Source organism: Nerophis ophidion, linkage group LG23 (assembly GCF_033978795.1).
Source record: "Nerophis ophidion isolate RoL-2023_Sa linkage group LG23, RoL_Noph_v1.0, whole genome shotgun sequence".
Taxonomy (NCBI): domain Eukaryota; kingdom Metazoa; phylum Chordata; class Actinopteri; order Syngnathiformes; family Syngnathidae; genus Nerophis; species Nerophis ophidion.
The window spans coordinates 40,925,828-40,939,624 of NC_084633.1; the positions used below are offsets into that span (position 1 = coordinate 40,925,828).

The 13,797-nt window shown below is 38.0% G+C and overlaps 1 protein-coding gene across 1 annotated transcript in view; it reads right to left on the minus strand.

Moving 5' to 3' along the window:
- Window positions 1-13,797, minus strand: part of LOC133541292 (ankyrin repeat and fibronectin type-III domain-containing protein 1-like) — an 85,242-nt gene that overhangs the window by 43,207 nt on the left and 28,238 nt on the right. The window contains exons 5-8 of the mRNA XM_061884613.1: window positions 10,406-10,606; window positions 5,440-5,553; window positions 1,602-1,699; window positions 76-166 (exon numbers count right to left, since the gene is read on the minus strand). Of these exons, the coding sequence (XP_061740597.1) occupies window positions 76-166; window positions 1,602-1,699; window positions 5,440-5,553; window positions 10,406-10,606 (504 nt within the window). The remainder of the gene's footprint in view (window positions 1-75; window positions 167-1,601; window positions 1,700-5,439; window positions 5,554-10,405; window positions 10,607-13,797) is intronic.

A 13,797-nucleotide genomic window follows, 5' to 3' on the forward strand; every position in this document is an offset into this window, starting at 1 on the left:
ATAAATGCGGGAGCAGAGTTTAAAAAAACTGAATAGAAACTTTTCAGAATGTTCATCAGGGTTCAACATACTTACTGGAGGGGGCAACGTTGGCAGGAGTGGAGCACTGAGGGGGGCCCCATCCTTTCACATTGTAGGCACTCACCCTCACATAGTAATGCACCCCCTGCATGTCAAGAGGGCACACATTATTATCATATATGCATGTGTCTATAGTTATATATATATTAGGGGTGGGCAAATTAATGCGTTAATTACGAGTTAACTCATCAATCTATTAACGGCGACAATTATTTTATCGCACATTTGCGTGTGTTGTTTACATGCTTTTATTTTGTTAACGCCTTTTCTTAACAAGATGGCGTCGCCCGGGTGGGCTTCGGCGTCGAGGGGCTCTTGGTAAAGATGGAACATTTGGCAAAAATACCGGACAATTCTGCAAATTTCATGGCTAGCTTACAGCGTGGTCACTCCGGGATCACTTACGACCGCCAGACAATTCTGGATGTGGATAGATCGGGCCGTTTTGGACTGAATGACGCTTGCTTGCTAGACCGGCTAGCTAGCATGGGAATACTTTGCCGGCTACATCCAGCGGCCTGTGAAGCAGCGGAGTATATGTGTTGTCTGTCTATTTATGAATAATGCAGACCAGGAGTGTTGGCTGACTTCTTAACGTTTACTTTCAGAGCGTGCATATCACAACATACAAGATGCCGTCATGGCAACACAACCTATACCGGGCTACCGCGCATGCTCGTCACTCCTGTTGCATGCTGGGTAGGGTAGTTCTTTTATTCCCTGGCTCATAACATCACAATATAGTACCATGTATATGATGCCTTCAGTTTATCAAAGCACCAAGCAAACAATCGGAAAATTCCCATCATATCAATTCCTAGATATGGTCATAATTATTTTAAGTGCACTACGCAGAATAAACACAACATTATTAATATTGCTAGTAAGGATAATTTGATCAAAAATTCCCTAAAACAGCCAACTACCTATAATATAGCTTTTTTAAACATAAGATCCCTGATAAAAAAAAATGTTTCTGCTGTTACCTCAGAAATTGCCTGTTCAGATGTTATGATTGTGGCTCAGAGATTTGTATGTAGATTATATTTATTTTCCATAACAAACAGGATAACTTGAATACCCTGCCAGTGGCAATAAGCTTAAATGTTTGTATCTACACTTTTTGAGTTGATTTTCATAAAATATGCTATTTAACTGCTACTGTTTAACAAGGACTGATTTAAATTGTGTTTGCACAACAAATGTTTTGGCGCTTTTGTTCATGTGGGAGAATATTCCAATAAAGGTGCACTACACACTACTTTTGAATTCATTATTGGGCTTTGCGTATACAATGCAGTTAATCGCAATTAATCGGAGAAATAGTGCGATTAACTTCGATTAAAAATTTTAATCATTGTATATATATATATATATATATATATATATATATATATATATATATATATATATATATATATATATATATATATATATATATATATATATATGAGATAGGCACCAGCGCCCCCCGCGAGCCCAAAGGGAATAAGCGGTAGAAAATGGATGCTACGTCTTACAGATGTGAGTCCCTTGATGCTGTAGGAGGGGTTCTTTGTCTCTGTGACTTGAGCTGAGCCAAGGATGCGTTTGAAGCTTGCTGAGGCGCTCCATTCCACTGTGAAGACAACACAAGCCCACTCATAGACTCTTCTCTTTCTCCTGCGGCCTTTCAGTCATTCAAATCATTACTTACATGTGTACAATAGGAATTCAATATATAAGTGTCTTATCTAATTTGTCATGAATGAAATATATTTAATTAATTAATTTATGATTTATTTAATGAAGTCTCTGATTATTGATTTCATTCTTTTATGATCAAATTATTTATTTCATGAGTAATTTACATATTTCATGAAGCTGTGTGTCATAGCTTAATGTTTTTATCTGTCAAATTGAACCATCAAAGTCAGTGGGCGGGGCTAACTGGAATCCTGTCAAATGATTGCTTTGGTTTATAACCTGGACATTTTTTTTTAGGAGTTGGTGGTTGGTGGTAGAAATGTATTCAAGTAAATAAATAAATAAATAAATAAATTAGGGATGCACCGAAATGAAAATTTGTGGCCAAAGCCGAATAAAATTTAAACGCTTGGCTGAAGGCCGAATACCGAATAATGAATGCAGTTTTTCCCAAAAATTTTAATATTGCATAAATAGCCTAGAAAAAATATTTAGACATGTTTTTCAAATCAAGTATTTTTTTTATTGAATATTGACATGTTTTTAATATTCCAGTAGTCTTTGCTTTTCAAAAAAAAAACAGTTTTTCATTTCTATTAGGCCTTCAAACAAAACATGCATTCCAAAAAAAAAATAAAGTGCATTAAAGTGGATAAACCCACAACAAATGAATTATTGTCTTTTTGGCTAAAGTCTGCTTAGCCACAGTAGATATGCTAATAATGTAAACAGAAGGCTCAAGTAAATCTCAATTAAGTGTGTGCTTGTAACCTCATACACTTATACAGGTAGCCTACACAACAGGCTAATAATGTAAACAGAAGGCTCAAGTAAATCTCAATAAGTGTGTGCTTGTAACCTCATACACTTATACAGGTACACAACATATCCCAACGTCACCGCACGTTGGTTGATTGCGTCATTGCATCAAAAAATTGCGTCACACGCCACTATTCGGCCTTGTTTTTAACTCATTCCACCGAAGGCCGAATGTGGCTTTCTTTGCCATATTCGGCCGAATATATTCGGTTACCGATTAATCGGTGCATCCCTAAAATAAATGATAAATGGGTTGTACTTGTATAGCGCTTTTCTACCTTCAAGGTACTCAAAGCGCTTTGACACTACTTCCACATTTAACCATTCACACACACATTCACACACTGATGGAGGGAGCTGCCATGCAAGGCGCTAACCAGCACCCATCAGGAGCAAGGGTGAAGTGTCTTGCTCAGGACACAACGGATGTGGCGAGGTTGGTACTAGGTGGGGATTGAACCCGGGACACTCGGGTTGTGCACGGCCACTCTACCACTGCGCCACGCCGTAGTCATAGTTGTTTCCCAGTTGTGGTCCGAGTTACACAGACAAGGGAAAGTAACCACTCAGTTGTTAGGCCTCGCTTACTGACTTTGATGGGTGAAATACATCCATCCATTTCCTACCGCTTATTCCCTTTGGGAATGTAGCAAAGTAAGATTTAAAAAAAAAAAAGAGTTTATGATAACTTACAGGGGAACTGCACTTTTTTGGGATTTGGCCTTTTATTCACGATCACTACGTAATACAAGAACACATGTTTTTATTTAATTATGGATTCAAAATGATAAAGAAACATTAGCAAAAGTCAGTTAACAGTGAAGTCAATGCGAGTTGTTTGATTACGCCGATAAAGCGCTCTAAAAAAAACAAACACCATTAACAGGGAGACAACAAAGTCTATTTTGGGACAAATGATGATCCAGAAACTTATTTTTTGATGTTGAATATAAGGAGGATGCTGTACAAGTTTTAAAAGCTGTGTGCTGAACAGATGCAGCTTTGGTGAAACACTAAGTATCATGTAGCAGCATTGCTAAATGCTAAACAAGATATACAAACTATCATTTACTGTACAGTGTCTGCTCTCACTGGGATAAGGACTGATGGGATGTTAATATCTTCCCATTTAGATGAAGAATTAATCACATTCCACTCAAGGGGTTAAGGAAAAAAAGTTGCCGCAAACGTGCTTCTTTTCGTGTCTTTCTGGCCATCTCCGGGTCGAAGTTGGATGTCAAAGTTGATTTCAATGAATGGTTTTATGGCCAACTTCTTTTATCCAGGTGAACGGTATGATTTATCATCTAGAATTTACTATCACAAACTCAGAGGCTATGCAGCAGCTCATTAAGTGAATATAGCAGGATAAGCTAGTTAGCTTTCTGTGATCACGGCGCCATTAAAAATATGTTTTCCGTGTTAGCACTTATAATAACAATATTGCTAACACTTGGTTTAACCCGAATACTTTCAGGTTAGAGATGTAAATGGAGTATTGTTGGTGGTTTTTGGGTGTTTTTTCAGAGGGCTTTGTGGGCAGAATAACGTATTCCCATTAGCTGCATTGTTAGCCACCTCGTACTTGCCATATTTTACAATTTAGAATGCATTAAAAAATGTGTTTTTGTTTTACATAGGGATTTTGAATAAAGGCAGAATATATATACCGTATTTCCTTGAATTGCGCTAATTAATTTAAAACCTCTTCTCACTCCGGCGTTTACCAAAGGCATGCGGTAAATTTAGGCCTGCGCTTAAAAAATTTAGTGTGATGTAAGGATACCATCATGAAAAGCACATTTAATTAAAAAAACGTTATTATGGTCTCACTTTTACTTATAAATGAAGTCCATGCGCAGCTCCTTCTGATCAAAAGCATCGATAACTTGTTTATAGAAGTCTTCCTTATCTTTCTTCAGTTTTAAAAGTCTCTCTGTCTCGATGGAGATCTTCCTTTATTACCTCCTGCTTCGATTGAAAGTCCAGTTTAGAAAATTGTTTTATTTTAGATATGTAATCCTCCATGTTAAAAGTGCAAGCGAGAGGAAAAAATAAACACAAGCTGCTCACTCTTGCTGCTTGTTGTCACTTCTTCTGCAGCCGAGTAGTCGCAAGAAGGATCACTAGCGCCCTCTACCACCAGGAGGCGGGAGTCATTTAAAGACTCATATTTGACACATGCGGCTACGGTATATTAATAAAAAATAGCTGCTTACTGTTCTTTTTAGCATATTCAATAGTTTGGACGTTAAATCCTACTGAATAGCTTTTAATCTTCTTGCCTTTATGCGATTTCAAAGGATTGAAATCAGCCTCCTCCATTTTGAAAATGATGACATGTGAAGTGTCACTCGTGACGTGACGAGTTTGACCCGGTGGAAATTCTAGGCATATGCTAATTATTTGGCAAAACGAGTTTGACCCGGCGGAAATTGTAGAGATGCGCTAATAAAAATAATATTTTGCGAAACGAGTTTGACCCGGCGGTAATGCTAAGCATGCGCTAATTATTTTGCAAAACGAGTTTGACCCGGCAGTAATTCTCGGCAGGCGCATACTATATACCCGGCGGCAATTCAAGGAAATACGGTATATTTTTTAAAGTGCAGTTCCCTTTAAGGCCGACCATAAAGCTCAGGGTCACTATAAATGCTGGCAGAAATCTAGTAAACAAATTGAGTCACGCGGTTAAACACGAACCAGCCTCACACCAACTCCACCTCCAGTGACACCACTCAAATGAAGTTTGAGACGCGCGATTCAAATTTATCTCCAGTTAATTGCACGTGTTGGACGTGCTCAAATCCCCACTATGTTGTCCAACAAATGATGTTTGAAGAAAAAGCTCACCTTTGTAGCAGGTGATGAGTCCCATGCAGGCACTTTCCTCCTCCTTGATGACCACGAAGAGAGAAGACGAGCTGGTCACCAGCACAGACACCTGACAGGGAGGGCCTGGGAGCTCTGGAGCAAACACACAAGAATAGAATTATAACTCTTTCACTTGATTTCAACTTGGTATTAGCTACTCTGAAACAGTCCTATTGAGTTCCATACCGTAATACAGTGGTGTCCAAAGTGCGGCCCGCAGGTAATTTTTTTAACGGCCCCACGGCACATTTTAAAAATACAATTGAAAATTTTTTAAAACGTAAAAAGTGATATTAAACAGCAAACGGGTGAAATGTAACAAGAAAATGTTGCAATGTTTACTCTAATAACACAAAGCTGCCATGCATGCTGTTTTTTTAATGAATTATTGACCTATTCAAGGCTCCAATTACGTCATGTTAAATGTTCCACTTTGAGATATTTTTTGGGGAAAATGTTGCATATTTTGTGTTCGGGCCCTGCGATAAGGTGGCGACTTGTCCAGGGTGTACCCCGCCTTCCGCCCGATTGTAGCTGAGATAGGCGCCAGCGCCCCCTGCGACCTCAAAAAGGGAATAAGCGGTAGAAAATGGATGGATGGATTTTGTGTTTGTCATATAAACAACTGAGCTGTTTTTTTAAAGAAGGGCCTAAAATGAACAAACAAAAAACATAAACAACAATAAAACTTATAATTGACGGATAGATCTGAAGTTGATATCGAGGTTATTGTGTTAAAAGTAAACAGTAAAAAGAAATGTATAATTTATTTTCTAACAATTTAATGAGTCAAACACTTTTGGATCCCCAATCATTTTAGTGTGATTTGTTTTTTAATGTCATTGCTCAAAAAATAATAATTAATTAAAATCAATGGAGTTATGAATTATTGACCTTTTTAATGCTCCAATTATCACGGTGGCAGAGTGGTTAGTGCGTCTGCCTCACAATACGAAGTTCCTGCAGTCCTGGGTTCAAATCCAGGCTCGGGATCTTTCTGTGTGGAGTTTGCATGTTCTCCCCGTGAATGCGTGGGTTCCCTCCGGGTACTCCGGCTTCCTCCCACTTCCAAAGACATGCACCTGGGGATAGGCCCCTCCCACCTCCAAAGACATGCACCTGGGGATAGGTTGATTGGCAACACTAAATTGGCCCCAGTGTGTGAATGTGAGTGTGAATGTTGTCTGTCTATCTGTGTTGGCCCTGCGATGAGGTGGCGACTTGTCCAGGGTGTACCCTGCCTTCCGCCCGATTGTAGCTGAGATAGGTGCCAGCGCCCCCGCGACCCCGAAAGGGAATAAGCGGTAGGAAATGGATGGATGGATGGATTAAATATTCCACTTAAAAAATTATTGGGTGAAAATATTGCATATTTTGTGATTTTTCCATAAAAAAACAGTTTTATTTGTGACAAAAAGAGCCTACAACTTAAATCTTTAAAATCATTATATTGACAAATAGACCTAATGTTGATTTAGAGATTTAAAACTTGAATAATAATAAAAAAATATTACTGAATAATGACACATTTTTAATAATTTTTTGAGCAAAACCCTTTGGGGTCCCCGGGATCAAGCCTGAGTGGAGGCCGAAATGTATATTTTTTTATACATATATTGTATTGCTTTTTAATATAAAAAATATTGAAATGGCCCCCGCTTGCTTTGATTTTTCAGTGTGCGGCCCACAGTGGATAAAGTTTGGACACCCCTGCCTTAATACCTGTACATTTTGTGTTGTGGTTTGTGCAGCCCTTTGAGACACTAGTGATTTAGGGCTATATAAATGAACATTGATTGATTGATTTTATTTAGTAAGAATAAAGTTGGAAAATACCTACAGTCACAAACTTGACACGTTACAAACTAGTCAGTCTGCTAGTGAAGTGCGGATCCATACTGAAATATCCACATGACTGATATCAGATCTTTGTGCGTGTATAACATTTCTCAAATCCAAAAATCGATACTTTAGATCCGGTAGCCATCCCTTGTCTGGAATGACCTAATTTGATTCACATGATTACTTACGGGAAAAATTGCTTAAGTTTTGGTCTGACCTTTCGACTGGAATGTTACTGTTGCCTGAGTCGGCCTTCGTGTTTCCGAAAAACGCCTGCATGACGTCATTAGCATGTCAACCTCAAAATGAGCCTGATGGACGAATAAATGCTTGCCTTTACTTTGGTGAACTTGAAGATTAAACGGCATGTTGCAAACTCCACACAATAATGTGGAACGCTACAAAGGGTTAGCCTCCTTTTACTGCATGGGGACATTTTCATTTGTGTATATATATATATATATATATATATATATATATATATATATATATATATATATATATATATATATATATATATATATATATATATATATATATATATATATATATATGTAGGTGTGGGAAAAATCACAAGACTACTTCATTTCTACAGAACTGTTTCATGAGGGGTTCCCTCAATCATCAGGAGATTTTAATGGAAGCATTCACATACAATGGTTTATATAGGGCACAGAGTGGGTGGGTACAGGCAGGCGTAGGGTGTGGTGATTGGCTCATGTGTTACCTAGGAGGTGTTTCCGTCTGTGGCGGCATGTTGAAATGATTTCACTGCGCTTGTTGAGGGATGATAGATCTGGATGATATATAATAAACAGTTTCTCTTTTAAGCATAGGTTGCATCTTTTATTACCACTGTTGTAAGGTGTGCTGGATGCAAATGTTTGCCATGTTATTGCATATTTAACATTATTGTATTTGAGGTTCCAAATGTGCTTGCTGAGTTCTGTAGAATTCCGCAAAGCAAAATATTCAACAAGAACAACATTAAATTGAGCTACAGCTGTATGAATAACGTACAACAAATCATTTCAAACCACAACAAAGCAATAGCAAAAGGACTGCCCACCCCCAGACTAAACGACTCTGAAACCAATAAGGAATGTAACTGTCGCAAGAAACCTGATTGCCCTCTCAACGGAGGGCGCTTACAAACATCAGTCGTTTACCAAGCAAAGGTAACACGCAAGGACATTAACACATCCGACACGTACGTAGGATTAACCGAAGGAGCGTTTAAAACCAGATGGAATAATCACAAGGCCTCCTTTAGAAACCAGACTTTGCTGTACGTGCGTACAAATGTTTTAAGTTACATTTTTCTCTAAGATAATATTTCTCCTCTTTTGTTGAGAAGAATTGTCGAATAGCTGTTTGCAAATTCACTATGTCGTGGAATTTCAGTATCTTTGATTCAAAAAATAAAGGATTTGTATGTTCTCTATATCCAACATGATGTATTATTCTAACTGATCTTTTTTGTAACACTGTTAGTGAATGAAGTGTGCTTTTGTAATTATTTCCCCATATTTCTACACAGTAACTCAGATATGTAACACTAGTGAGCAGTAGAGAATATAGAGGGATTTTTGGTCTAGAACAGGGGTAGGGAACCTATGGCTCTAGAGCCAGATGTGGCTCTTTTGATGACTGCATCTGGCTCTCAGATAAATCTTAGCTGACATTGCTTAACACAGGGCTATCCAAAGTGCGGCCCGTGGGTCATTTTTTAACGGCCCCACGGCACATTTTAAGAATACAATTATAAAAAAATTAAAAACATAAAGAGTGGTATAAAAGAGCAAACAGGTGAAATGTAACAAGAAATTGTTGCAATGCTTACTCTTATAACACAAAGCTGCCATGCAGGCTGTTTCTTTCTTTAAAAAAGAATAATGAATCAAAATCAATGTCATTTTGAATCATTGACCTATTCAAGGCTACGTCACATTGAATATTCAACTTTGAGATATTTTTGGGGGAAAATGTTGCATATTTTGTGTTTTACCATATAAAAAACTGAGCTTATTTTTTTTAAAGAAGGGCCTAAAACAAACAAAACATAAACAACAACAAAACTTAAATTGATGGATATGTCTGAAGTTGATCTCGAGATTATTGTGCTAAAAGTAAACAGTAAAGAAAATGTATAATTTATTTTTTAACACTTTAATAAATAGGACACTTTAGGATCCCCAAGTATTTTAATGTGATTTGTTTTTAAGTGTAATTGCTCAAAAAATAATAATGAATCAAAATCCAAAATTAAAGCTCCAATTATTATATAATCTCAAATATCCCACCTAAAAAAGTTATTGGTTGAAAATATTGCATATTTTGTGTGTTTTTTTTTTCTAATGTTGATCTAGAGATTTAAAACTTGCATAATAATAAAAATTATAATACTGAATAATGACACATTTTTAATATTTTTTTGACCAAAACCCTCTGGGGTCATAACTGAGTGGAGGCCTGAATGTATATTTTTCATACATATATTGTATTGATTTTTAAAATAAAAATGATGAAAATGGCCCCCGCTTGCTCTGATTTTTCAGTGTGCGGTGGACAACCCTGGCTTAACACAATAATTATGAATAATTCCGCTAGTAAACACAGAGCTAAAAATAACGTTCAAAATACAAAACATTCTCATGCATTCTATCCATCCATCCGTTTTCTACCAGACTTGTTCAAGAAGTCGCATTAATGGTAAGAAGTATTTGATTTATTATTGGTTAACTTCAGAATAAGAATGTTATTAAAACGAATAAGGGATTTATTATACTCTAAACATGTTGGTCTTACTTAAAAATGCACACATTTAGTTGTATTCAGTGTTAAAAAATATTATATGGCTCTCATGGAAATACATTTTTAAATATTTGGCTTTCATGGCTCTCTCAGCCAAAAGGTTCCTGACCCCTGCTCTAGAACATATTTAGCTTTATTTGTTATTGACGTGTTTCTTGCAACTTTATGTTATATATTTTTTCCTGACTTGAAGGATAAAAACCATGACACTTCCTCAATTTGAAGAGCTGCGAATTGTTGTCAGAACCCCATTCATGTTCTTGCAAATGATCCTTCTTGGACGCCTGACCTGTTTTGTTGAAGTTCTCCTTCATCCGACAGTACAGCTGCAGCCGCAGACTCCACAGACGGATGTGTCTGTGAACATCAGCCTGCGCCTGAGACCCTGCACCCGCCTTCCTCACTAACTCCTGTTTCCTTTCCTCCACCTTCTTCTTCGCCAGCACCACCAGGTCCTCCAGCTTCAGCTCCCAGTCTGCCGGTCTGCACACTGACAGCAAACACAGACACAGAGGGGTCAGTCTGGTTGACATGAAGTCTTGCGTCAACCAGAACGGCGTAGTCGCACTCCTTATATCTCGCCACCCGATGGCGCCGTCTGTCAAATTGTGGTATGGTAATGTGCGCAATTGGGATCATAGCTCATCTACGTAGTCTTCTCTAGAGTAAGAGAGCTGAATTTGAGGTGAAAAGACCCAGAGAAGGGCTGAGCAGTACACTACAGATGGGTAGATGCAAAATTGTAAATATTCGTAATGTGAAGGGGGGCCCTATGGTAATTGCTCCATGCATTATTTTTCTCCAACTTCAATCGTATTTTTAAGGCCTTTAATGTCACACAAACTCACCAATGTATGCAAGTGCGTCTGATCTGGCGAAAAATGTTATATTTTGGGAGTACCGAACACAAAACTACAAAATTGACTCTCTACAGCAGCCGTGTCCAAACTACGCCCCGTTGGGCCCGGCCAGATGTCATAGGTTTAATAATAAACTGGCTGGCGGGGTGCCAACAGCTCCATTTTGAATTTTGGACTGCCTCATTGCTGTAAATTTGCCACCATCTGGTGGACAACGTGAGTAAAGCAGGTCAACGACCATGAACTTGAGTGTACACGGCACAGCATTTACTTGCATGCCCCAACCCAAATAACATTCCTTAGTCATGGCGCAACAAAACAAATCAACACACATAACACGGAACTTTGTGGATGTTATAAAAAAAAATGTCCCAACACAACACATAATTCGAAATTACACCCATTTGAAACCATTCCAATGCATGATGGGAAAATGCAAAACACTCTCCACACGTTGGACGCATTTTAACTGCTGGATGATTACAAAACTTTAAGAAGGTTGTCACAGAAGTAAACAAACTTTCACATACTCTAATATCCTTATATATTCATTATATTAATATGTATATGTATGTATATATGTTTGTATACATAAGTATTTGTACACATATGTATAGGCTATATATCCGTGTGTGTGTGTATATATATATATATATATATATATATATATATATATATATATATATATATATATATATATATATATATATATATGTTACTTTACATGCAGTCAGCTTTTGGCTCTGGCTAAATTTCTTCAGCCCAATGTGGCCCCCAAGTCAAAGAGTTTGGACACCCCAGCTCTAGTGCATCCTTGAAAATGTAAAATTAATTAGCCCCTGCCGTCTGATTCACGTATGGTCATGAAAAGTGCTCCAGACGTCTATCACGACAGGACACACGTAAAAGTCTCAAGAACACTTGTTTGAAAACAAACAGGAAGTCGGCCATCTTGGTTACGGCCAGTCATTTTTAGGCCAAAAACGAGTCGTACTTTAAAGGGGAACATTATCACAATTTCAAAAGGGTTAAAAACAATAAAAATTAGTTCCCAGTGGCTTGTTTTATTTTTCGAAGTTTTTTTTCAACATTTTACACCTCCCGGAATATCCCTGAAAAAAGCTTAAAAGTTCTTGATTTTTCCTATTTGCGATGCCACTAGCCATTTCCCTGTGACGTCATACAGTGCTGCCAATACAAACAACATGGCGGTTTCCACAGCAAGATATAGCGACATTAGCTCGGATTCAGACTCGGATTTCAGCGGCTTAAGCAATTCAACAGATTACGCATGTATTGAAACAGATGGTCGGAGTATGGAAGCAGATAGCGAAAACGAAATTGAAGAAGAAACTGAAGCTATTGAGCGAATAACTATTGACGCTATTCGGCCATAGCGTGGGTGTACCTAATGAAGTGGCCCATAGCATGGCTGCCTTATTAGCATCGCCGGTAAAATGTGCGGACCAAACGATCAGGACTTTCGCATCTGGTGACACTGGAGCAACTTAAATCCGTCGATTGGTAAGTGTTTGTTTTGCATTAAATATGGGTATCTAGTTTCAAATGTACATACAGCTAGCGTAAATAGCATGTTAGCATTGATTAGCATAGCATGTTAGCATCGATTAGCTGGCAGTCATGCTGCGACCAAATATGTCTGATTAGCACATAAGTCAACAACAAAACTCACCTTTGTGATTTTGTTGACTTAATGGTTGCAAATGCATCTGCAGGTTATCCATACATCTCTGTGCCATGTCTGTCTTAGCATCGCCAGTCAAATGTGGAGACACTCTGGTACATTCAATGGGGGTCTGGCGGCAGATTTCTTGCCAGTGGTGCAACTTGAATCCCTCCCTGTTAGTGTTGTTACACCCTCCGACAACACACCGACGAGGCATGATATTCCAAAAAATAGTCGAAAAAACGGAAAATAACAGAACTGAGACTCGGTGTTTGTAATGTGAAAATGAAAATGGCGGGTGTATTACCTCGGTGACGTCACGTTCTGACGTCATTGCTACAAGACCGATAAACAGAAAGGCGTTTAATTCGCCAAAAATCACCCATTTAGAGTTCGGAAATCGGTTAAAAAAATACATGGTCTTTTTTCTGCAACATCAAGGTATATATTGACTAGGGATGCACCGAAATGAAAATTTGTGGCCGAAGCCGAAGCCGAATAAAATTTAAACGCTTGGCCGAAGGCCGAATACCGAATAATGAATGCAGTTTTTCACAATTTTTTTTATATTGCATAAATAGCCTAGAATAAATATTTAGACATGTTTTTCAAATAAAGTATTTTTTTATTGAATATTGGCATTTTTTAAATATTCCAGTAGCCTTTGCTTTTCAAAAAAAAGCACAAAGTTTTTCATTTATATTAGGCCTTCAAACAAAACATGCATTCCAAAAAAAAATAAAGTGCATTAAAGTGGATAAACCCACAACAAATGAGTTATTGTCCTTTTGGCAAAAGTCTGCTTAGCCACAGTAGATATGCTAATAATGTAAACAGAGGCCCCACTAAATCTCAATAAGTGTGTGCTTGTAACCTCATACACTTATACAGGTAGCCTACACAACAGGCTAATAATGTAAACAGAGGCCCCACTAAATCTCAATAAGTGTGTGCTTGTAACCTCATACACTTATACAGGTACACAACATATCCCAACGTCACCGCGTCAAAAAATTGCGTCACACGCCACTATTCGGCCTTGTTTTTAACTCATTCCACCGAAGGCCGAATGGGGCTTTTTTTGCCATATTCGGCCGAATATATTCGGTTACCGATTAATCGGTGCATCCCTAA